Below are 26,653 nucleotides of genomic sequence, written 5' to 3' on the forward strand. Positions count from 1 at the left end.
ACACATTAATCTCCTGTGAATTTGAGTTTATTGTCTATATGTTTTTAGGGTCCAATCACCTTGAATAAATTTTCAGTTTCCAGATCTGCCAAACTGAGTGATGTGATCAGTAATGAGATGCCCTTCAGCCTTGAAATTCTGAATTTACATTTTGCTTAACTGAAAAATAAAAATTTAATGTTGTATTAATGTGGCATAAATCAAAATATGTAGGGACTATAGATAAATTATTGTGACAGATTCTATCACATTTTACATTCTTCACACAAACTCTTGAGGGAAAAGAAAATTATCAATATATTTCTGAATCAAGGCATGTTAGGGAACATGCAAAATGTACTGTGAAATAAAAAGAATGCAACGGGGGTACAAAAGAATACAGAACTGAGACAAAGTAGTAGGTTTATGCCAAGTTTTAAAGTAGCTATATTTAACACTTTGGTATAAACCCATTTTATTACAAAGAATAACTGCCAAATAAATCACAGTCTGGAAAATAATTAATCTGAGAATCAATAGCCTGGGAAAGAAAATCACAAGGAAGTGATTTTGCAGATGTTATTTTTTCCAAATATGCAACTATTTAATCTGATATAAACTTTAGGATAGAAATGTATTAAGGAAGCTGCTTACTTAATTTTGCTCATTCTGCACTCTGTGATATTGAAATCGTTCAGGATTACTGGACTCACATGTTGTAATGAGAATTTACTATGTTTATTTACATATAATAAACTTTAATGATATTTGTGTCCAGTAATAGCAAATAGCAGATGCTGGTTTCTTCTAAGGAATATATATATATAGGGGTGTGTGTGTGTGTGTGTGTGTGTGTGTGTGTGTGTGTGTATATATATATATATATACACACACACATATATGTAACTCATATATATAAATATCTCATATATAAATAAATAAATTAAAACACATATATATTATCTGGTATCTGGTATTTCAAATTTTTGTTATCTCATACCACCTGCAATCTCTAGTTTTTGTTTCAAGGACTGATTTATTAATCATAAGTTTAATTCTTGAACAAGACCTTTGTGATAGTATTGGCTGGTTTCTTGCCAAAGATCTATTCACCTCTTTCTCTTTAGAAACAAAACTCAAATTTTTAGCTGATTATATTGCTTCCTATAATAAAAAGCACATTGCTTTCCAGATATTTTAGCAGCTAAGTTTGACCATGAGACTGAGTCCTGGCCTTGAGCTATTAAGAGAAATATTTGTGGGAGTTCTTTGAAAATTACTTAAAGGAAATGGATTCAGGGAGAAGTTTGTAATACCTTTCTACCTTTCCTCTTAGCTTTTAACCTGAAAATAAGTGATGATAGCTGCAGCACCAATAGCTGTCTTGGAACATAAGGTGATCTGAGGGTGAGAAAAAAGGAGCCGGGATGATACAGAGGAAAGATAGGAACTCTTTGAAAAAAGTTTTTGAAAAAGGACTTAAAAAATTGTGGAGCCACCATTCTTACCTGTAATTTCTACTTTCAGACTTTTTCTACGTGTGAGAGAAATAAGATTCTATCTTGTTTAAGGCATTGTTATTTATTGTTGCTTTTGTTGTTAAGCAAGAATTCCAGTTGATCCCAAACTAGTACTTAGATTCTGGTTCTATCTGGTGAACCCATAGATCAGCATACCTCACTGCTAGCTATTGGTATGTGTTGTTAAGGAAAGATGGAAATCTATTACCCTTAATAAGGGATGACTTGTTATATCCCAATATGACTAGGTAATAATCCACTTATTTATCTCTAACCTGTGAATTTGTGTCCACAGTCTCCCTGGGAGATGAGTGTTTTGCGTTGTGTCATTCTGATTTTGAGTTAGAGGGGCATTGTAAATCTACCTGGTAGGAAAAGTAACATCTTGCTTGAAATTGTGAATAAAGTGGACACTCCATTGCACAGAAACAGGGACAACCTTATACTTCCTATACAATATCCTCAAACAGTCAATTCATTCATTCAACAAATATTTTTTGAGTGGCTATTTAAAGATCAAGTAAGTTACAGGAAGGTTTTGTTATTTAGTCAACTAGTCTAATATCACATGGGTCACCTGTGAATTTGGAGAAAGTAGAAAAAAGAAAAGAAGAAAAATTGAACTGAATGAAAAAAGTATAAATATTTGCCCAAATAGGTGTCTTCTTTTCAAAAAAATTTTCCTGTGTTTAAAGACAGGACTCTAATCTGCATTTTCTCAAATGGCACCAGCCTGTGACTACATATATTAAGGTCTAATATTAATGCTCAGATGACAATCGTTCATATCTGCCATTACAAAATCTCTCAGTACCCCTGCCACAAAGTCTCCCAGTTTGTTCTGGGAGTCCTAAGGGAGGGGTCTTACATAAACTTATAATCAGTTTGTTTATATTATTCACTTACTGGCTGTTATGGTGGTTGGAAAGCTCTTTGTTAGGAATCTCACCATTCTCCCTCATGCCAGGATCTTCCAGGAGAACACTCCTCTCCTATAAAGGTGTCGTACCCAAGTTCCCTCTAGGTTACAAATTACCATGCTGCTGAAGGATACTGCATTCACCTTAAACTGCACCATGTTGGAGATTGACTTGTTCTATGCAGAAATGAGGAGAGTATTTCTCTAGCCAACTCTGTCACCTTGAAGTACTACTACTTATGCTCTGAGTATCACAAAGTCTCCTATGAAAACACTTCTTTGTGCTTTTATTTATAGCCCTCAGCATGCAGTCCTTTATTATGTTTTATATCTTGTGTCTTCATTGGAAGCATCTGGGATATGAAGGTTCATCCCAACAGGTATTTATTCTCCCACACACATCAACTCATGTTAATAGTTTGCAGGGAGGGCTACTACTCCCTCAGTTCATCAGACATAAGCAAATGCTGAATCCTAGTAGGGTTCAAATGGGAACTCTACTACACCAGAACTTGACTTGGATTCAAGATAGCTTTGATAAAATAGCTACTGGAGAATGAAGCTGTAAATTCTTGGTATTATATATATACGTATGTGTGTTGTGTGTGTATGTGTTTAATATATATATGTATATATATACACACACATATATATAAAACTATATCCCACAAAACTTGTAATTTGTTTCAATATGATATGCTTGATACCATAGGCAGTGCTATTTTTTCATTAAGTCATCTCTTTCAGTTGCAAAACTAACATCAAAGGAATGCCACATGCTATAACATGTATTTTACTTATTCTGCATTTATCTAGATATGAATATGAGTAATGTACTTAGTTGTAATCTTTCCTTAAGCTACTCTTTTCCTACATGCTGAAAAACCTTCTATACATATATTCTTTTTGGATTTATTTAAAAGGTGAACCAATAAGTTTTTTCCTTTTGCAGTCTTCCTTTAGTAAATTTAGCTACTGTTACTATGAGTAAAAGAGATAGGCATGGGTGGGGGAGATATGGAGAGGCCAGTACTTATGTAGATAAATGCAATGTGAAAACAAGGACCTACTCTTTAATTATTGGCATAGAAAAAATGGCAAAGAAACAAAATTACTTCCTGAACCACATTTTATCACCTGACTAGTTGCAAAGAGCACGTTTTGCCTGTTTTAATCAAATGAAAATCTTAACCACCTGAATTTAGGGCTGTAAAGAATGTTTATAACAGCTCATGATCCTTGACAGTAATTACCACAGTACTAAAATGGTTATTTAGGTAGAAAGTGGTTAGAATCATTAAGAAACATTTTATCGGGTTAACTGATTAGAGAAAGAATTAAAAGAAATATTTTTTGAATACAAACTATTACAACACCTGAGAAGCCCAAGGTGTAAAGTGTATTCAACACTACCAACTGAGGTGGAAAGAAAATTCCAAAGAATGACAATCTAGAGCAATTGTTAGTAGCACCTGTGGTGGGGCTGAAGTTAAATAGAAAGAAATAGAAGGCATTTGTTTAATATATGATCTTGCTGAAAGGAGGATCCCAGCACAGCAGCTTTTTCCTTTTAAGATTAGCCAGATGTGGACGTTTCTAAAGACATAAGGATGGAGCCACAGAGAGATTACAAATGCTGGGAGAGAATGGCAGACACAAGAGTAAAGGTGACTGACAAAATACAAAAGCTGTTTCCTTTTCAGTCATTTATACACAACTTGCACTAAATAAAAAGGTACATTGTATACATTAGCAACCCACATAGTCTGGTTCTTTCACTGCCCTGGCACGATTAGCAGAGACAATTTGGCCAGCGGTGTCAACTATTTACTTTTTCATCAACCTGATGTTTGATCAGCAATTCTTTAAAACTAACAGTAAAAGGGAAACACACTCAGAAATTTAGGAAGTTTTGATTGGCAATCAGGTGTCAACCCTAGTCTAGTCTATTCTATGAAAGGCTTATACTTCATCTTAGAGGCTGAGTGTCTGCTCTGTTTTCGACAGTCAACAAGAAGCCATGCCTTAGACCTGTTTGGCTGCTGTCCTGGGTAGAAGAGTTTGGCAGCCCTAGGGAGATGAATTCTTCAGCCTCGGATCCGCCCAGAGTAAAGAAGCAACACCCTCTCAACCACTACTCTGTTGCTATGAAACAAAAGACTAGGAAAGTGAGCGAAGCAGGAAGTCCCGCCTTTTAGCCGGAGTCCGCTTTGGCTCCGGTTCCCAACGCTCACGCCCACCCGCCCACTCCTTATTGGTCAATTCCCTAGTGCCTTGCATCCTTTCTTTCATTTCCTTTCCCTTTTCCACTTTCGTTCTCGGGTGAGTCCAGTCCCGCCATTTCCCTCCGAATCCCTTTCCATTTAGGACGTGCGGCGAACCGGCCTTCCTCTGGGGCCATTGTGTACTGTGGGAGACGTGGACCGGGTGGTAGTGCGAGGAGGACGGGCGCCTCTCGCCCATTGGCACCGCCCGCTGTCGGGCAGGGTACGGGTGCTCGGGATTGGTCCCGTCGCGCGCGGCCCCGCCCCCGGCCCCGCCCCGCCCCTGGCTCTCTGTGTGTGTATCCTACAGGGGTGGGGTGGCCAGCGAGTGGTCTCTTCCCTCCGGCTAGTGCTGCTGCAGCGTCCCGCGGCCTCCCCGAGAGTCGGGCGGGAGGGGAAAGCGGGCGTGGACTGGTCTTGACGGTAATTGTTGCGTTTCCCTGTCTCGATGGCCGGTGCTCTGGGTCACTCCTTCCTCTGGAGCGGGGTTTTCACGGCAATTACACACTCCCTGCCCGGGCTGCCCACGCACCCTGGGCTCGTGCGCGTAGAGTCAGACCCGCGCACACGCGTGTCTCTGGGCAGCTACTGCGCCGAGAGGCCTGGAGCGAAGGGGGCGCGGGGGAGGCTCGACGCTGCTTTCCGCCTTGGGGGCCCAGGGGCAGCCAGGCGCGGGCCACAGAGGAAGAGGGGACAGCCCCGGCTTCCAGCTGCTGTCGCCGCCGCCGTCACAGTTTGAAGAGGGGTATTTAAAGACCGGACCTGGGCAGGGCCAGGGAGGGAGGAAGAGGGAGTAAAGGGAGACGGGCGGCTGGGATTGCAGGCAACCCGGGGAGCCGAGCGCAGAGCGCCCGAGACGGACCGGGCTGTGGGCGCTGTAGGCACGAGGCGATACTTTGTCCTTTCTCTGTCCACCTTCCTCCCCCAGCTGTGATCCGAGAGTGGCAGGGGAGGGGCCTGAGCCGGGAGGAGGCACAGATGTCCCGAAACAAAGCTTTGGACCCCTTACCCCCACCCCACTTGGATGAGACCAGAGGCGAGGAGCGAAAGAAGTGAACTCTCTCCTCTTTTCTGTGCCCGCTCTTGTCAGTTTCTCACTCTCTTTTAAAATGGGTTATTTGTATGTTGGTTTATATGGCTCTTAACTTGGGCGCAACTCCTCAACCGCGTTGGCTGAAGAACTGTGTGTTCGTGTGTCCATGTTCATGAGTCCGTAGTTGGTGGTTTTAGCGGGTAAAATCCAAGTCCTAAGCCTTTGTTGACAGCAGACGTGCCCCTTAAGCTCCTGTAGAAGTATCTTTACGTTTATATAACTTGACGAATTCTAACAGAGTGAAAGTGCGGTTTTTGAGGGAGGCTCCCAAAATATTTTCTGGGGGCTTCAGTTCTAGTCTTTTGAATTGGGATTAAGGCAGGGAGGGGAAAAACAGAACAGTGTGTTCTTATCTAGTTGGAGGAAATCTATATAAGTTTTTATTGTTTGGTATTAATCAAGCCTTCATTACTTGCATCTTTAACTCTTAGTGTTCCAAAAACAAATCTAAGGTCATTGCTACTTAACCTGTTTGCTGTGTGTAAAGATTGAGAGTGTAAATTCACACGCTATTGAAAAGTTGAATCTGGGGCCCTGGATTTTGTTCTCACTGATGGAGGAGTATGTAGTGTGTACAAGTTAACCTGTTTTCTGTTGGGTAAATATTTTCATGACCAACTAACTTTTTTTTTTTTTTAATTTCCCTTTCAGAGAACTAAGATTCCAGATGGCAAATTCTATGAATGGCAGAAACCCTGGTGGTCGAGGAGGAAACCCCCGAAAAGGACGAATTTTGGGTATTATTGATGCTATTCAAGATGCAGTTGGACCCCCTAAGCAAGCAGCAGCAGATCGCAGGACTGTGGAGAAAACTTGGAAACTCATGGACAAAGTGGTAAGTTTTGTCTGACCATGTCTGTACACAGCAGGGTTGACCCTGGATGTGGCTGGTTTCTCCAGTTTTATTTGTACTGTTACTTAATAATAATTATTGTTGTAGCAACAATCTTTTGCTTTGGATTGACCATCTTTCTTGTATCTGCTCTGGGTGTTTAGAAAAGTTGGGTTCAGAGCTAAGATTTGTTTTTTTACCTTTTGTCCTACTCTTCAAGGTTCAAAGTTCCTCTACATGACTCAGACATGCAAAGTTTTTACTGTTGGCTGCTCTTTGTTGGTGCATGGCATAGAATAGTTTGGATGTGTTTGTTACATTTTATGTAAGGTTGTCTTGCTGTTAGATAACAAAAGAGTGTATACACTCTGCTGAGAATGATAACTGGGGAAAGAACCAGATTAGTCCTTAAGTGAGGAAGCAGTGTTTGAGAGTTTCCATTTTCATCTTTGAGAATTCATCTTCATTGAGGAACTTTTTTGCTGTTGTTAATGAAAGAGTTACAGTTTCTTTCATCTATTCCATTTTGAAACAGGAAACCTTTTTGATTGCACATTGTTTATTATGAAAGGAAAATTTATGATGGAGGTGGTGGGACTGAGAGTATCAGAAACTTCTGTGGTTTCTGCATGTTGCTTTCAGATGAACTACAATGTTACAAGAAGAAATAATGCTGGCTGTCAGTGCCCAGAGAAGTCTAGGCAACCTGAATACTTCACAAGGGTCTATGGAGAAAACTGTAGCTGTGTCCTATTTTACCAAGTAGGATTATGAAATAAATGTAATTAAGTTGTAGCTTGCTGCTGTGCAAAATTAATAGTTTTGCTCTTGAAGCAGTAGTACTGTACCCTATATATTGGTAAATGTTTGTAGCACCTTATGGTTTTATTTCATACATATTTGGGACTAATTATAAAGTTAGTTGATGCAGGGCTCTTGATGTCTTTATAACTGCAGAAATGGAGGTTTAAAAAAAATATTTCTTTGTAGGTGTGTGCTAAAGCCTTCACAAAGTCATATGGTAGCAGTCAACTTGACTTTGGTTCGTAACAGTGTTCAAATATTTGCCGCAAAAAGCCACTGTCAGTGGTATTAACAATACAGGAAGGGGATAAGACTTACTTTATTTTCATTTCTCCTTATGAGAAGCACAGATGGGTAGATGAACAATAGACCTGGCATTATATGGCTGGTGATGCTAAAGGCAGAGCCAGAATATTTTTGTTAGATAAATATCCTTAGTTTTAGGATTCAGTGTGACCTATTTAAGCTTCTGCCAATTTATTCAAATTGTGATATTAAAGTGCTCCAGACAGAATGATGTCATAGTGTCAGAACATTGCAACTTGCTGCTTGAGGTCAGGTTTTGATTTTAACATTGGATACTTAAGAATGAGGGGCATGCAGTTGGAAAAATTGTATATATTTGACAGGCACAATACTAGCTGTCTTTGCTTTTCTAAGGAGTAAGCAATTTAAGGTCACTCTCATGCCTGAACCATTAGTTGGGCATAAGAGGAGATTCAAGGTTTTTCTTTAACTTATCTGTTATACGAGTGGGCAGAAATGGGTCAGATTCTACCAGGGAGCTGCTCCTCTCTCCCCACCCCTTTGAGTTGTCAGAATTTGTACAATTGTGAGTAAATGTTAGAACATCAAATGAAAAAGATTTATATAAGAAGTGGTAAACTGTAGGTAATATAGAGTCATTATTTTTGAAACATTAAAAAATGTGTGTGTAATTTTGGTCTGTAACCGATTGTTAACCTAAGTTTTCTCCTCTTTTAATTATTTCACCATGGGTTATGGTAAAATAGATGGTTGTTTGATAGTTAAGCTTCTGCCATTGTTTGTTTTGTTAACCCTTTTGTGGGTTTGTGTTTAGCCTCTCCAACTGAGAAACTTGACTCACGAGGAAATCTACTACCTAAAGTCTCTACTTAGTGGAATGCGGGTATCAGTGTTGGCCAGAGGTGCATTGTGTGGCTTTCCCTATTTGTCTTCATTATTTGTCAAGGCTGAAAATTGTTGTGTTCATTTATGAATGCATTCGTGGGCTTTGTGGAGGGAAACCATATAAATCATTTTAAAAGAGTTCAGTATGTTTATCGCTACTCTATCTCACAGTAATAAAAAAGCATTGATAATTACTATTTGGAAAGTCTATTTTATTTAATTGTGTAATGCAGAAGGATCACCCACATGTGTTTGTCTTTCCTTCCTTGTCAGTGTTGAAGGAAGTGGTTCATGATATCAACACTGTCCTGGTGATTACATCAGGAACTTTATTATTAGTCGAAAAGTGAATCCCTTGACACATTACCTGTTTTGTAAAATAACTGCAATAGTGGGAGTTTAGCTTCTGAATAACGGAAAATAGTAACTTTCAAATCTAACTGGTAGTTACGTAAAAGGCAAGGTTAAGCATTTGGCATTTTTTCTTTATGAAGCCTCTGCAACAAGGTCAAATCTTAGAAGTGTAAAATTGTAAACAAACAAACAAAAAAGTACAGTATGTTGTCTCAGCCACTTATAAAGCAAAATAACATCTCACAGGGCAGTGAAACAGTCTTAGACTGTAGGGGAAATGTGTAGTTACACCATTCCCTGGCCTCTAGAATTTAAAACAGTCAACTGAAATTCCAGTTCCAACTAATTGTTATGTTTTCAGAGGGCAGGCTTTCTATACAAGGTCACTGAGAGTGGGAGGGAGTAATTGCTCAGCTGTGTTCCTTGTAAGATGTAAAGTGTTTTGTAAGAAAACATCAGTGGCACAGACTTAGCAGAGTGCATTTATTGAGAAAAAGAATAGTAGCATATCCCAAAGCATCTCATTTAGACATATTTTCTGGTTTTAGTTCTACATGTCAGTGTAAGTCAATAGCTGACCCCAAACTCTTCAGGTCAGTAGATGCCTGTTTGATATAGTGACAGAACTATTACTCATGAATACACAGCAAGGTTCAGATACACCTGAAATGTGGAGTCTGTTACAAAGCTCTTACAGAGATGGAGGTTCTTAAACACTTAAACATTTCTTGAGGACCTACTGTGTTTCTATGAAGTGCTTATTACCTGGGGATGCAAAGCTATACAAGATATAACTCTGCCCTTGACCTGTCATGGAGCTCAGAGACCAGCATCAGAGCCAGGCATGTAAGTGGATAATTGCCATGTAGTATGGAAGGGGCTGTAATACAGACCTATACAAAGTACAGTGGGAGCAGTCGAGAACATCTGTCTTGTTTTTCTGGCCACTGCTCAGACCGTTGTCTGTCTGGATTCTGCTGGCCACTGCCTTCAGGAATAGCATTACTGTACTCTTGTTGGAAATGCTGTGGTGAGGGTAAGGAAATGATTGCTAATCAGTATGGTAGGAATGATGATTTATTAATGTGAGGTTCCTGCGCATGGTTTTCACAAGCATCTTAGCCAGGTGATGGAAAGTGGAAGAAACAGTTTTCCATCTAATAGATACTAAATGTACTGAGCGTACATAGATGTTCAGGAAACTAAAGAGTAATTAATTGATGCTAAAGAGCAAAGCAAGTTGAGTACCTGCCTACGTTTTTGTCTTGCTGTCCTTGTCATTCATTTGAAATTACATTACCGAAAGAGTTTTAAAAGCATTTAAAAAGTGATGATACCAAACAGCCTTTTCCTGCTTTTAACCCTCAGTACATTTAGTACACTTGCCAAGCTTGGAATATAATTTATTCTCTATCTTTATAATTTCCCTTCAACCATAATATATTTTAAAGTTTGTCAATCAAAAATGCTTAAATTATATGCAGCTATTAAAATATAAGAGTAAGTATTCTCTTCTGAGTTGAATTACTCACACCTCTGAAAAATATTGCATGTGGAATAACATTTAGGTTTAGGATGCCTATTGTTTATGTTTGTTCGGTTTGAGAATATCACTGTCCTTGGGCCCTTGGAACAGGGAATATCATTTATTTGAATTATTCTTCACGTATTTCTTTTTCCTTAGTTAGGTTGTTCTATATTAGCAGAATCATGGGCCCTAGTAGACTTTGATATGGTAACACATTACGTGTCTGGCTTATTTTGTTTACTACTGAGTTAGATTCTGATTTGTGCTTAGATAAATGGAGTGATCCCAAAGTTTGCCTCTTGTCACTTCTAGGTAAAGCTTTTGGATAAAGTAAAAGAGTTAAAGGAATCCTCCTAAGAGTTCCCTGGCTTTTTATCTGTGTGATGTGGAGCACACATTTAGCAGAAGCCTTAATCAGTTATTATCTTTTAAATCCTATAGAATTTTAACCATTCAGATTTTGAATCAACTTCTTACTTTCTTTCAGAGCTGCTTTCTATGCTGTCTATTTATTTCATCATTCATTTATCATGTCCTAAGTATGGAAAGATAGAGAATCATAGATAACCATGTTATCCTGTAGGGTGTAGTTAAGTGCTGTAATACGGTGTAAATAAAGTGCTGTAACACAGCGTCTGGTAGATGTGAGTGTTGCTTGCTGGGGTGAAAAGTTGGTGTAGAATGCAGCATAGTGGAGGTATTATCCAGCTATTTTTTAGAGGATGCTTTGGATTCCAGTGAAGTGAGGACACATCAGACAGAAGGAATGATGAGTAAAGGGAGATTGCTGAGTGAAAGAAGGTTGGAGAAAGATGAAGAGGCTTGGACTGTTTTTTCAAGGAATTTGGACTTTATTTGGTAGGCCGAGAAACACTGAGATGTTTGAGCAGAGTGAGAGAAAGTCAAGGCTATGCTGTGATAAATTACTGTCTTGACTCTAGAAAGGATGAATTAAGAGACAAAAAGAAACCCTTAAAAGTAGGAATAATGATCAAGAGGAATTAAAACAGACTGGGCAAGAAATAATGAAGGGCTGAGCTAGAGAATTGACAGTAGATTAAGCAAGTGTTGGTTCAAACGTGGGAGGCATTTTGGAGTAAAATCTAAGGTCCTGGTGACCCTTCAGAGATAGAGGAGGAACAAGAAGTTGAAGTGAAAGTGATTCTTGAGGTTTTCAGCTTAGTTGACTATAAAGGCAGTGATGCCCTTAATGAGATAAGGTACATAGGAAGAAAAAGAGGAAGCTTGGGGGCTGGTGCATGAGAAGTTTGTGTTTTGGCCATGTCGAGTTTGACTTGCCAGAGTGAAATCCATTTTGAAGTCAGAAAATTGAATGTGCAGTTAAAGAGAGAAGTTGAAACTAGAGACATATGTTTGGTAGATATGCCCATAGAAGCAGCATTTCAAGCTATAGAACAACAAGAGAGTTGGAGGGCAGAATAGAAGGTGAGAGGTGGAGAAAAAGTTAGAGATTGGAATTCTCGGCTGTATCGGGTGTGTATCTATAATTAGATGGCAGTGAAGGAAAGGGAATCCTGCAAAGAACAGTGATGAGACAGATAGGAAAAGAATGAGAGCATACTGATTTCCTGAGTAGAGATAGCTTTAATGAGGATCTAGTTTCAAAGTCTGAGAAAACCAAGTTCAAATGGAGAAAACCAAGCCGAATGAAAGTTCAAGAAGTCATTGAATGTCTTGAGTCGAGTCCATTGTTGATCTTTCAGTGTAGTTTTGCTTATGTGACAGCTAGATGAAAACGAGTATGTGGATTATTTAAAAATTGTTCTAGAACTGGGACTACTAGTGTAAAGAAAGAAAGTTCTGATAGATAGCTTGAGGGTTTGAGCAGAGCATAACTTTGTGTGTAGGTGCTATTGGAGAAGTTCACGGATTTAGGGGAAGGAATGTAGGTAGGGAGTGATTTAAGATGTAAGGGAAGAAGAAATAATTGATGAAGTGGCATCCTGGATTACAATGTGAGAAGGAGAGGCTAAGAACAAGTAGAAGGGTAATCCTTGGTAGATAACTGAAACTTCCACTTAGATAAGAGGGAAGTAAGGAAATGTACAGAGAAGTTTTGGGGAATTTTTAAATTTTATGTTGGGTTGTCAAGAAGTGATTTAACTTGTAACATTTGTAATGTCTAAATCATGTTTTAAAATTATATATTATAGAATAAACAATATATATTTAAACTAGTTTTATAGCAATGAAGTGCATAAATAAGTAAAAAATTGAAATGGAAATCAGTCCTGAGCCTTTATATTAAGATCACCTTAAAAACATGCTGTGACTTAGATGATGCCACGATGCTGTTTTTATCTACTCTGCTTGGGCATATATTTAAGATATTTTTAAATGTATTTGTAAGTGCTGATTTTCTCCTAGTAATTAAAGAAGCATTTTGAAAATATCCACTAAATCTTTAGCTTTTTAACATATTAACATTTAAATAATTGTTAAGCTCACACTGTTTTCTAATAGGAATTACAAAAAATAGTTCTTAAGTATTCTACCTTTCAAATGATTCCAGATCAGTTGAGTACCTATGTACTGATTCCAAATCAGTAGAGACCTGGGCTTATTAGCCTTATCTGCTCCTATTCTGTACAAAACAGGAGACTTTTTAAGGATTTCAGGTAGTATAACAGACTTTAGGAACTAAATAAAAGAACTCTTAATGATCTCCAACAAGGCGGCCAGTGCCCGTGGTCTAATTCTCACATCTTTGCAAAACCTGCAGGGATTTTGCCGTGTTGTGGTATAATATGGAAGGCGAAGAAATCCTAAAAAGTTGCCAGTGCCCAGTATGTGTCAGGTATTGTGCAGAGCACTTTACATTTCCTCTTCTGAGAATTTGTAACATCTTTAGAAGTTTTCATGGTTTCCAGAAGAAGAAACTGGCCCATGGTTGTAAAGCTAATAACTGGCAGGGCTAGATCCCAGGTTTGTTTGGTTCTGATGCCTATGTTTATAGTATGAAGATTCAAGCACGCTGCTTGAATCTTCCTCTTTCCAAGAGAAGTAAATCAAAAGGATCTTTACCCCCTATATTTGAAATGATCAAGTTTCTTTCCCAAGCTTTGTATTCATATGTAGACAGGTTTATTCAATATAGGTATGGACATCCTGTTTGTAATATTACTTCTGAGAGGTTCCTCCTTAACTTGTTCCTTTCCTCCTTTCCTCCATCAAATATTTATTGCGCATCTACTATATGCAAGATCCTACATTAGGTGATGGAGATAGACCAGTAAGATAGATATGTGAACAAATGAATACACAATTGACATCTTAATTACAACTAGTCAGTTATTTAATGGTGCTTCTTATAACAATAAAAAGGTTATAAAGAGGTTATAAAGGTTATAAAGTTTATAAAAGGTTATAAAGGTTAAAGGTGTCTTTCTAAAGAAACCTTCTTTGAAAACCATAAAAGAATTGGTAGTTTCCCCCGAATCCTGCTATGATTAATTTCTAGACTCATAACCAGTTATATGCTAAGCTTCTTGTTTTGCCCGATTAATATTCTATGTAGAAAGAGTTCTGTTTTATTTTTTAAAATTTTATGCTCTATAAGTTTTTATGCTTTTATATACTTAGTGGTGTGATTTGCTGAACTAAACTGTAAAGAACCCAAAGAACTCACAGATCCTTTTTGTCATAATGACATATTTTTAAGTAACTGCAATAAGGAATCTCTTACAGCAGTTACCTGAGGAGCACAAACAAGGGATTCTTTCAGGCTTCCCATACTATCTTTAAAAAATGGGATATTTCATTTCGCAGGTACAATACATGATTTAATATAACTGAATGCTCCATGAGGTGAGGTGTGTTTTATAATGAAGGTCTTCTATGGTATGCGCACAATTCCTTACTGTTGAAGTTTCCATTTGCTTCAGTAGAATTTCTTTCATAGGTTTCAGGGCCTGGTTTGAACCTTGTTTGCAGAAAATATGTTAGCTGACCTAATACTTCTTTGTTACCTTTTGGCTGGAAATTTTAATTAAAGCACAGTCAGGAAACTGTTTAAATGCAAGAGTGTTCCAGAATAATTAATGGCTTTGAAGATTCTTGTAGCCCTAGTAAATCCTGTGTTTATATTTGTGCCTTTGCTTTGATATGGTTGAATATATATTTTATATATGTGAATACATATTCATGTATTTACTGAAATACACATGTAGTGCCATATTAAATATAAAATATATTTTTTTTATGTATGTGAGACGATGCATATATAGACATATACAGAGAGGACTACTTAAAAATCTTTTTTTTTTTGCTGTACGCGGGCCTCCCACCGTTGTGGCCTCTCCCGTTGCGGAGCACAGGCTCCGGACGCGCAGGCTCAGCGGCCATGGCTCACGGGCCCAGCCGCTCCGCGGCATGTGGGATCCTCCCAGACCGGGGCACGAACCCGCGTCCCCTGCATTGGCAGGCAGACTCTCAACCACTGCGCCACCAGGGAAGCCCTAAAAATCTTTAAATACATTTTCAAGAAATACATCAGGCAGTTGTCTACTGTTATGGAGAGAGTGCCTGACTTGTAAGTCCAGACAGCAGGGTTCTGAGCAGTAAACTTAACTAGGTTCCATTTCTGTGTTTAAGTATTGTTATGTAACAAGTAAGGAGTTGGTCTTGGTGACCTCCAAGGTCCTCTTTAACTCTAAAATCCTTTGAGCCAATGACTATAATGGAATTTTTAGCCCAATTCCAATATTAAATGTTTTACCTTTTAGTTCAAAAGCAAAGAGTAATGAACCAATCCTTTAATGTACCAGTTGTGGCCTAAAAAGTCCATCAGTGTATAATGTGACTGTAGATGTGTTCTTTGTGAAAGCTCTCCTGTGTTGGGACCCGCTTTCATTCTAGGGAGTGACTTCGTTATTTCTAGAAGTCTGACTCATTCGAATCTGAACTTGAACCTTAAATGGTGAGCTTGATTTTTCTCCTTAAAATACTGGTTTTAGAAAAGCAATTTTTCTCACCCTGGCTTTCGCAGTTCCTTGCACATAGCAGGCACTCAATAAATATTTATTGAATTGAATTGAATTAGACCTGCTAGGAAGTCATAGTCCTGGCATAGGGTTATTCATTTTCGGCAATTTTCGGCAAGAGTTGACATAAATCACAGTTTAATACTAATCCAACTGATGAACTGCACAGTCAGCGGCATGCAGTAGTAGTTCAGCATTTTATGTTGCACTTGCCCAAGTGCAGATTTAGAAAACTGTGTGGCCTACAAAGGCCTTGATGAACTGACTCTAGCCTATTGAAGATCTCCTCATTCCACTCACCCAGGGGCTCCTATGCCCCCACCTTTTAGAATGACTGCACTGACTGCTCTTCACACACCCTACTCTCTGGGGCCTCTCAAGCCTCTGCACATCCCTTTGCCTGGAATATTCCTTTTGCAAATTTAGGTATGCCTTTCATGGCCCTGCCACGTAGATGTGTCTGCTTCATTCCTCCTCTAGCGCTTTGTAGTCTCCTCCATTATAGCACTCTGATTCTCCTGTCATTCTTTTCTGGGCCACCAGTCTTTTTCACTAGAACACTCCTTGAGGACAGGTGTGTGATTTATTCATTGCTGTACTCCATAGGGCCCGAAACAATGCCTGACATACAAACGTTTGTAGAATTAACAAATGGGTCCTCAAGTTCCTGTAAATTTGCAAATGGAGTAAAATAAAAATGTAAATGAGTTTAGCCAGGGATCATTAGTTATATGCCTAATTCTAATTAAATTGTGATATAGTTAGAAAGAAGATCAGGCTGAGATTCATAAGATGGAAACTCTTGTGTTGGATTAATGATTTTTCAATAGTCGCCTTAATCTTTGTAGTTCTTAGTTTCTTTATCTGAGAAATGAATGGATTGGACAGGATCTTCACTAAGATCCCTTAGAGCAAGAATTACATTGCTCCTAAGTTAATTATAGAGAACTAGGTCTCTTCTGCCAGAGTCCTTGAGGCATGAAGTATGCTCTAGTCATCTGTAATTTCCTGGCATTAAGCTCAGTACCTGGTATATAGTAGTTATTCAAACAATTTTACTGAATAAATCAATACTCAGATAGAATTATAATTTAAATAAAACAAATGAGAAAAAGGCCACATAGCAAATAGTAAATTAAAAATTTGTAATGTTTAAAAGAATCTATTAAGGAACAGTGATTTGGAATGTCTGAAATTTTTTTATTTATCAGTTAAAAAATTCACCAGTTGGAGGAAATGATTTTAAAGTTGCCTAGCCCCCCTAACTACAAGTTAATAATTTATCAGTCTGTGACATGTTGTACCAAGTTTTATGTTGCTGAAATTAAACTGCCTGCTGTAGGATGTTGGTGGTGATATTTTTGAAATTTGTGTGTACTCGTGATATTATCTTTTAGTTTTAAGAACTGAAAAACCATCTTGTTTCAAGCAAGATTTGTTAAATCATTGATATATTTGGGACTTCATCTGTCTTTAGGGGAGAAAATACTATTATATAGTTCAATCATGAAAATAAGGAAGTAATATAATAACATCTGTGTGTAAAAATACATATAAAGAATTTCAGAATCAATCAACCAATCATCTATACGTCCATTTATTAGTTCTGTACTGTATGCTAGACAGTTCTGCTTTAGGCACTGTGTACAAAGTGGAGGGAGATAGAACGCCCTTAGTTAATGTGAGAAATGGTTGTCTTAAATTAGGGGCTGATGCTTGATAGTTTGAGCCAGACTTTTTTCCCCCACAAAAGATATGGTCATTTCTCAAAGGAAGCAAGTGAGAAAGTAAGTTTAAGAGTACTTTTTCATTTGTCATTTCCTTGACTTATTGTGTTTGTGGTTCTTGAAATTATTAATGTCAACTCTTTTTCATTTGGCCGGGGCACTTTTTGAGTGCCCAAAAGTGTATCCATGTTTTTGTGGAACCTGAAATTTAGAGTGGTCCTTTTAAAGAAAAAAGTACAAATACAAAATTGGGTATGAAAAGAAAGACCATTAAAAAAATGGTTAAGTCCACAAACATCAGAGAAATAATCTAGACTCTGTACACTTATTGTTTTTTAAAATTTATTTTATTTATTTATTTATTTTTGGCTTCATTGGGTCTTCGTTGCTGCGCGTGGGCTTTCTCTAGTTGCCGTGAGCGGGGGCTACTCTTTGTTGCGGAGCACGGGCTCTAGGCGCGCGGGCTTCAGTAGTTGTGGTTCTCGGGCTCTAGAGCGCAGGCTCAGTAGTTGTGATGCACGGGCTTAGTTGCTCCGCGGCATGTGGGATCTTCCTGCACCAGGGCTCGAAACTGTGTCCCCTGCATTGGCAGGCAGATTCTTAACCACTGCGCCACCAGGGAAGCCCTCTGTACACTTTATGCTTTGATTCTCTTCCATTGCCCACGTATGCCTCCAATTCTGGGTACCATTGGACACATTCAAATTACGAAATTTAAACGTGACCTTCCTGCTCCTGTGCTGGGCTGGTCAGCACCATGAGCACTTGAAATATTCCTGAAGCCATTCTTGTATCACAATTGCTGACAGTGATTTAACTAGTTCCAGAAGTGACTGCGTTCCTTACATGTACCTTCCACTAAAGCCAAACTAAGTGTATTTCAACTCAAATTCCCATTAGCCAGACTCCAGAAATGCCCCCAGCTCCTTCAGTGCCACCCAGCAGAAGGTTAAGTTTGACAGAAGGGATGTTGCACTGGGAAAAATACAGAAATCTTAACTAATTGTGTGTAAAATATCTTGCTCTTGAAAACTTTACAAAAAAAATGTATGACGAGACCTTTAGAAGAGGGCCAAGTGTCTGAGGGACCCTCAAGCTTCTGCTTCATGAGCTTCTCAGTAACTCTGCTTTGATGTGTACATTTTGCCTTTTGTAAGAGTGTGTGCCTTTACACTATGTACACACTTGTGCAATTCCCAATGAGTTTATTTAAACAGTCGTTTAATTGGATGGTTCTTTATGCTGTGATTGGAGGGGTAAGAATGAGAGATGGGTAAAATTACTTATGACTAAATCACATGAACATGTAGAAAGAAGTGTATGTAGTAGTAGAATTACTACCTTTTCGTGCTAGCAGAAGGTATGGTTATGCAGGCAGCCCTAAACGCCCCAGTCGTTGGGTGGCACCTGATGGAATGACTGAACCGTTATGTAACATGTGTTTCTAGGCCTGGGATGTAATGTGAAGAGGTGGAAAAGACTTGTTCTGACCTGACACCCATTTACTACTTAATAATTCAGTTATTAAAAGAGCACCTGTTTTTAGTACTTCTCAGGGTTCGGGCACAATACACCAAAACGTAAATTAAAATCTATCAAAGAGCTTTAGCTGGGAAAATAATCTCTGAATGTGAGATGTTAAAATGGGCCAGCAGATGAGGCCCATTCCCTCATTTTTGTTTAAAAAAGATACTGTTAGTGATATATAATAATTAGCACATAGGTGTTCTGTTAAGCCGTGAACAATGGGATGTTGAAGAGAGAATGAAAACTTTCGGGGTTGAAAGTTAAGGTCTGACATAGAAAAACTGAATGAGAAGAGAAGCGAATAGTATTTAATTGTATGAAAACAGATGGGAATGTAGATTCTTTGTAGATTGCTGATGATAATTTTAAAATCAAAATGTATATTATGCAAGGCAAAGAAATAGTACATAGTTTGATAATTTTCTCAGCTCTTCTGTGAAAGAAAGTGTTGCAGTTCATATGAAAGTGTTTTATTTCTGTCTTTGTTTCTTTTAGGTCAGACTGTGCCAAAATCCCAAACTTCAGTTGAAGAATAGCCCACCGTATATACTTGATATTTTACCTGACACATATCAGCATTTGAGACTTATATTGAGTAAATATGACGACAACCAGAAACTTGCCCAACTCAGTGAGAATGAGTATTTTAAAATCTACATTGATAGTCTAATGAAAAAGTCAAAAAGAGCAATAAGACTCTTTAAAGAAGGCAAGGAGAGGATGTACGAAGAGCAGTCGCAGGACAGGTAAGAATATTTCAGATTTTATTTTTCTCAGGGTTAAGGTCATTTATGTTGCTTTTTGTTTCACAGTTAGGATGAATGTTACCATGTGTTTGTTTTGGGGGAAATATCATTGCATTTGTGTATTCGCTTTTCATATTATTTAAACCTTGTAGTTTTACACAAGATTAACACAAATTTCTCTGTGTCAATAGCTAGTTCATGAGACAGTGTTCTTATTTTGTTTTAATAGCTTTATTTTTTAGAGCAGTTTTAGGGTTGCAGAAAAATGACTCAGAAAGTAGAGCTCCCGTATACTCCCTCCCGCCATTTGCCGTTTCGTCGATTATTAAAAGCTTGCAAAAGGTGGTACTTTTGTTACAGTGATGAACCAGTATTGATACAGTTTTATTAACTAAAGTTCATAGTCTGTATTAGGGTTCACTCTTTGTATTACACGGTTCTCAGAGTTTCCACAAATGTATAATAATGTCATATATCTACCATTACGGTATCATGTAGAATAGTTTCACTGCACTAAAAATGCCCTGTGTCCCACCTATTCATTGCTTCCCTCCCCCACTGCCTCCACCATACACCTCTTGAAGCCCTGGCAACCACTCATCTTTTTAAAGTCTCTATAGTTTTTGCTTTCTTCAGAATGTCATATAGTTGAAATCATATAATATGTAACATTGTCAGACTGGCTTCTTTTACTTAACAGTATGCCTTTAAAGTTATCCCATGTCTTTTCATAGCTTGATAGTTGATTTTTTTTTTTTATTACCGAATGATACTCCATGACATGGATGTAGCACCGTTAGTTTATCCACTCACCTATTGAAGGACATCTTGGTTGCTTCCAATTTTGGGCACTTATGTATAAAGCTGCTATAAATATTGGTGTGTAGGATTTTGTGTGGACATAAGATTTCAGCTCATTTGAGCAAATATTTAGGAGCATGATTTCTTGATATTATGATAAGCCTATGTTTGGTTTTGTAAGAAACTCCCAAACTGTTTTCCAAAGTGGCTGTACTGTTTGCATTCCCACCAGCAGTGAGAGTTCCTGTTGCTCCATTCCACCAGCATTTGGTGTTGGACAGTGTCTTCAGGACGTAGTCTTGATTGGAGGTGTAGGTGTGTAAGATGTGGGTGGAAGATGTAACTTCAGTTCCTATACTTTGACTATTAAGTGAGAAGCAGGGGCAGTGATGACTGAAGTGACATCAACTGAATCCTTATTTTATAGCCAGGATTTTTGACTTAGAGACTCTTCACTGAAGTTTGTTTTTTGGCTCTTTCAACGTTAAATTTCATGATCTATCTTAAACTAAATAGAGCAAATGATAGAGTTTTCCACTTCTGGGACATTTAAGTTCTATCTAGAATGTTCACCGATAGTGATAGTCTATTTAGATTTCCAGACTGGAAAATAAACATTAATTAAAATATATAATATCTTAACGTAGTTGAGGTGAATTTTAGTTTAAGACTCTTAACGTCTCTGGATTTTAGTTTTCTTAGATATAGGAAAGACCTCTAAGAAATCTCTAATGTTTCAGGTCTGAAACAGTAGTCTCATATAGTCTAATGAAACATAGGATTGTGTAACAGAAAGTTCAGTTATCTAGGTATATAGACTCTGAAGTTGTTTGTAAGTAGCAGCCGAAGAAATACCCAGAGTGAGTAAAACCGTCAAATTCAAGCATAGTAAAACCCTCTGCCAAAGGTAAAATGGCATAAATGTTTATCATTTGCTCTCTAAATTAGTGATGAATCCTAACATAATCATAGGAGTCTAACCAATTATGTAACTATGGGCTCATCACTTAATATTCTTGGACCACAGTTTATACATCTTGAGGGTGGTGACCCTTCTAGTTAGCTGCCTTTTAGCTTCAAGCTCTAAGACCCTCTCCAGGACTGTTAATGGGCATTTTGAATTGCCACAAGGTTCCAGAAGTAAGGAATAGAAATATCATAGTGATTGCTTCTTCTTATAGACTTCCCAAGAATGGCCAAGGTTATGGGAAGCCAGATGTTCATGTTTAAAACTGTATTTTCGCCTTGTAGTTTTAACATAGATCTAATAAAACTAACTTGTTTTAGAAACATCTTTACACTTCTTTCTCACATTTGGTAGCCCTGAGATTCTTCTTGATATAGCAATGTAATCCATGAAATTTTACTTTTTAGCTTATTAGATCAGTGAGAAGGTGTGTAACTTCTAGGACTAGGAATTTGAGTCGTGTGTTTCAATTGGATGTAGTAATATATGATGGGGTAAACTTGTATCTCACTTTTACATCTTTTTTAGACACTTGAAACATTTCTAACTCAGGAAATGTCTTATAACTACCATTTCATAAATAAATTCAGATTTTTTTGGCTTTTTGTGTGGGAGCATATCATGGTGGAATCTTTATAAATTTTGGTTGTGTGTAGATTTCCATAGATGATGACAGACTGCATAATGCTAACTGATCACAATGAGGCAACTCTGTTTTAAGTGTCCAAGTAAATTTTGTCACTGTCCTAAATTCAATTGTAAAATAAAGTTTATTAGCTTCTGTGATGGTATAGCATATTTCTAATTGGATTTTTCTTTCATCCATGTTCAATTTTCTGATAATGTTCAGTGGCCACTGTGTTTATGCAAAACTTACATTCGATAAATGATCATAATTCATAATAATGTACTATTCTTGGTACACTGTAACAAGACATAAATTTTTGATTTATGTTTCTGACTTATGTTTCTTTTAGTAGGAATATATATATATATATATATATATATATATTTTTTTTTTTTTTTTGCGGTACGCGGGCCTCTCACTGTTGTGGCTTCTCCCGTTGCGGAGCACAAGCTCCGGACGCGCAGGCTCAGCGGCCATGGCTCACGGGCCTAGCCACTCCGCGGTATGTGGGATCTTCCCGGACCGGGGCACGAACCCGTGTCCCCTGCATCAGCAGGCAGACTCTTAACCACTGCGCCACCAGGGAAGCCCTAGGAATATATTTTTAAACGTTCACTTCTGTGTTCCCTTAGATTTCCAAATGTAACTGAGGCTAAAACGTGTCACTGTACACGGAACTCTGGATGTTTTGCTGTATAGAATATAAAAGAAACTCCTTAGAATGTTCTCAGGGTTGGTAAGCAATTGAATATTCTTTTTAGTAGTATGACTCTTATCTAACATGTATTACACACTGATAATTGGGAATATTATAAATTCTCTGAACAATCTTTTTTTTTTTTATTCTGTATATAATGTCACTAGGGACATTAGTATTTTTTGTTTGTTTTTTTGCGCGGTACGCGGGCCTCTAACTGCTGTGGCCTCTCCTGTTGCAGAGCACAGGCTCCGATGCGCAGGCTCAGCGGCCATGGCTCACGGGCCCAGCCGCTCCGCGGCATGTGGGATCCTCCCGGACCGGGACACGAAACCGTGTTCCCTGCATAGGCAGGCGGAGTCTCAACCACTGCGACACCAGGGAAGCCCGGGACATTAGTATTTTTAAGCTGAAAATGAAGGACAGTAATACTAGAAATAGTAATTTGGAGTTCATTGACTAAACCAGCATTTCCCTGATTCTGTACCTTATGAGTACATGAATCAAAATGTTTATTTTAATGTTCTTGTATCAAAAATAAACTTCTTTGTTTTAAATGTAAGGGCAAGTGGGAAAAAAATCAGGCATCAGTTTTGAACTAGCTGTTCTTCGATTGATTGCTAAAATATGAGTAGCCCGAATTTTTAAGGCAATTTCACACAAATGTGATAAATATAATAAATAGAAAAATAAATAGATATAGCAAGTGGCATGCAGTGTATTCCCTGTGTAGCGGGTGAAAGGTAGAAATTATAGTTAGGTAAGTTTATTTGCTGTGGAAATAGATATTAAGAGTGCGTAATGCAAGCCTTTTGCTTTGAGAATGGGTGGAATAATGATTTCTGGTAGAGGCAGCCTGCATGCCTCGCTTGACGTTTATAGTAAACCTCTTCCTTCTCCAGTATCACTTTTTCCCCAGTTCCCCCTCCCCCCCAAACAGCTGAACCTCACACTGAGTTGGTGCTTCTCCAGCAGTGTCTAAACCATTCTGAGCTGGTATTTCTGGGAAGAGTAATTCAGTGATTTCTGGCACACATAACGTTTTCAAGTGAATGTGTGGAGTGGGCTTCAGGAATCATGTAGAGAAGGGACAATTTATAGTTTCATGCACAGAGAAGAGGAGAAACTTTATAACATATTGCTTAAATTTTTAGTGGCAAAAGTCAAAGTGGGTGTGAAGGTAGTTACAGGTGACAAATATGAAATTGACAGGAGATGCCTTTCCTCAGTGATGTGGCTGGCAGTTTCGTCAGTTGACCATTTTAATAGAACAATATTTACTCTTTTATATAAAAAGTTATGTATTAATCTCCTGTTCTTCAAGCCCTGGTGTTGGACACTGTTTTTTTAGAGCACCCAGAGGTGATGGCATAACGATAATCAGATTTTCCCTATTTTAGAACTGCTTCAGTGAACCAGAGTGCTACAACCCATTTTTCCCTCCCACACTCCGGTTTGCAATCACTGGAACAAAACCAGAAGTCAACTGAGGTGGAAAAATAGCTCTGAGTTTGATAACCTATCTGTGAAAAAAATAAAGGCTTTTAAAAAATTCATGACAAAGAGTAATACACAGATGTTGTCTTATTATTAATATCATTTGAAAGCCCCTGGACCATTCTTTATGCACATGTGTTGTAGAAAACAAATCATAGTGTACATAGCCTGTATAATAATACTCATTCTAAATGATATTATTTTAAAAAAAGTATTTTGACATTAAAAAATTAGTTCTAGAAGATGCTAGCCTTTATTTAAAATCCTTCAGGAGCATCAGGCAAAATCTTTTTCTTTATTGACTATTTTGGCTGAACAAAGATAAACGTATAGCCTGCTACATTAATGAAGTGCCTTTCCCTCTAAAGAGCTACAAATCACTCTACTTGCTGTTTATGCCTGTGTTGTCATTCATGAGATAGTGTACCAAGAACATTTTGAAACTGATATACTAAAGAGAAATGGTTAAGTTAAAAGTTGAAACAAAACAACATCAGCTACAACAATAATAACAGTAAGGGCAACAACAAAACACAAAGCTGCAAACCAACCTGCTTGCATTCCTCATACCGCTGTATGACAACATTGCTTTGGCCAAAGAGTAATGCATTAATTGAAATGTTTAAATTGGTATAAACATGAGTACTTGTTGATTACATGGTCATGGAAGCAGTTTTGAAATTCCTTGTGGGTTTTCAGTTTAACCATAGGAAGAGATTGACCTGTGTACACAGTTTGGGTTCTGTGGAATAGTTTTAATTATTATGGGATCTCACAGGTTAATGGCCTTGTTTATAATCCCACATCAAGTTCCACATTTTCTCCTGGGCAGCCCTGTACATTGTGAGAAGGACATGAAGAAAGAGTGCAGGAATCTGGTGGTGTGATGCCATTTCTCCTCCAAGGTTTCTTTGTAACCTTGGTGGTTTCCTGACTCCAGTAGTGTTTTTTCAGTCTTTAACTTATTTTCTGGATATTCACAATATTTGTTGGCTAAGACATTTCAGCATCAACAAATGAAGATGTTGTTTGTTTCAGACTAAATGTTACTGTTGCTCCATCAGTCTGTTAAATAGTTTTGCAAATCTAATAGTAGTTTCTAGTAAAAATACTTTTTTTTTTTTATTATTACAGTAACCATTTGCAGGAGAATTAATCTTAGGGAAGTTATGTTATCTATAAATAATTTGTACAGTATTGAATGCATTGCATTTATTCTATGAAGTATCTGTTGTTTAATGATGCAAGAGAAGGAATGGTTTATACTCCTTTAAAAAAACAATTTTATATTTTAAATATTAACCTAATCTTTCTATTTCTCTTTTTATTTACTAATGGTGAAAATTGCAGTTCTTTTGCATTTCATGAGGACAAGGGACAAGTTGCAAGTAGAAAAATATGATTTCTAAGTAAGTCAAAATAGGTTACTGATAGGTTTGAACACAACTATTTTAATATAAACATACTCAGTTGCTATTTAATTTTTTCTATATGTATCTGCATTCTAGGCATTTTTTTTTCTTTTCAGTGGAAGAACAGAGGAAGTGGAAGATTAATTTGTGACATTTTAAAATGATAATATATAATTTGGATTCAGAGGAAAATAGTAATCAATCCTTTTAAGTAGAAATATGTCTGCCAAGTAGGAAATGGAATTTTCTCTAGGAAAAGTGAATATCTTCCTGAGATTAATTTATCACGAATGAATAGAAAGTTTATTTAGTCTTGATAAGAATGCTTTCATTCATATTTAAAGCATCTGAGAGATGTGAATATACTTTTCTAAAGTTTGGAAATGAAGGGGCTTATTTCTTTAACACACTATGAGAGTAGAGGCCACAAGAAAGTTTTCTAGACAAATGTTTTCAAAGTTAAACAAAGGGAGTCTGTCAGAGTGGGCAGGTGAGAGCTTGCAGAATCTTTGACTCTTAAGGACTTTGGCCAACTACATCCATGCTGCTTTGCTAACTGGATACAAAGTAATTTATGTGTTGATTTTCATGTAAGTCAAAAGTGAAGGGTTTCTCTAGCAGTTTCCTCTTTGGGATATATTTTCAAAATATGAAAGAACACAAATTATTCTGCTATTCAGATATTCAGATTTAAGACTAAATCCACTGTCCCCTGTTTTTAAGTTTTAAATAAAGTGTTTACAGTTAATCCATTTATTTGCTGTTTATTTACTTTTTTTCCCCAACCCTGTGTTAATACCATTCAGTCTCTAACACCTGGTTTATTAAGTATTAAAACTTTTATTGCAATTCATTTAAATTCCTTCCAGGTCAAAATATGTATTATATACACGTGATATTTTGATTTTAAAATTGGAGAATTTTTTTCCTTGCAGTTGAGAGTTGATTAAAGGTTCATAAATTGCTGAGTGGTAACCATTGTATCATAAGACAGTAAGCCAACTCACAAGACTCAAGTGCACTTTATGGTTGAATACCTTTTATGTTTTTCAGTCTTAAGGCAGTTTATTAAAATTGATGTTTTCCTTTCAGTAAATATCTGGTGACATTCAAATTTGATAATTAAAATCCTGAAGCACTCAAGAAAGAATGCCTGTTTTCAGTTTCATAATAACAATACTCCCACAAAGAAGGTTGATGAAT

At 37.6% G+C, this 26,653-nt stretch overlaps 1 protein-coding gene across 2 annotated transcripts in view; it reads left to right on the forward strand.

Moving 5' to 3' along the window:
- Positions 1–4,974: 4,974 nt before the first annotated feature.
- Positions 4,975–26,653, forward strand: part of CBLB (Cbl proto-oncogene B) — a 214,681-nt gene continuing 193,002 nt past the window's right edge. Inside the window, exons 1-3 of one of the 2 annotated variants that reach the window (XM_079921619.1) lie at positions 4,975–5,105; positions 6,427–6,610; positions 19,198–19,448. In XM_079921619.1, the coding sequence (XP_079777745.1) occupies positions 6,443–6,610; positions 19,198–19,448 (419 nt within the window). In that variant the 5' untranslated portion in view covers positions 4,975–5,105; positions 6,427–6,442. Of the gene's footprint in view, positions 5,106–5,170; positions 5,768–6,426; positions 6,611–19,197; positions 19,449–26,653 lie in introns of those variants that run through there. The other variant, XM_079921620.1, reaches the window with a different exon arrangement.

The sequence above is a fragment of the Stenella coeruleoalba genome (assembly GCF_951394435.1).
Source record: "Stenella coeruleoalba genome assembly, chromosome: 5".
Lineage (NCBI taxonomy): Eukaryota > Metazoa > Chordata > Mammalia > Artiodactyla > Delphinidae > Stenella > Stenella coeruleoalba.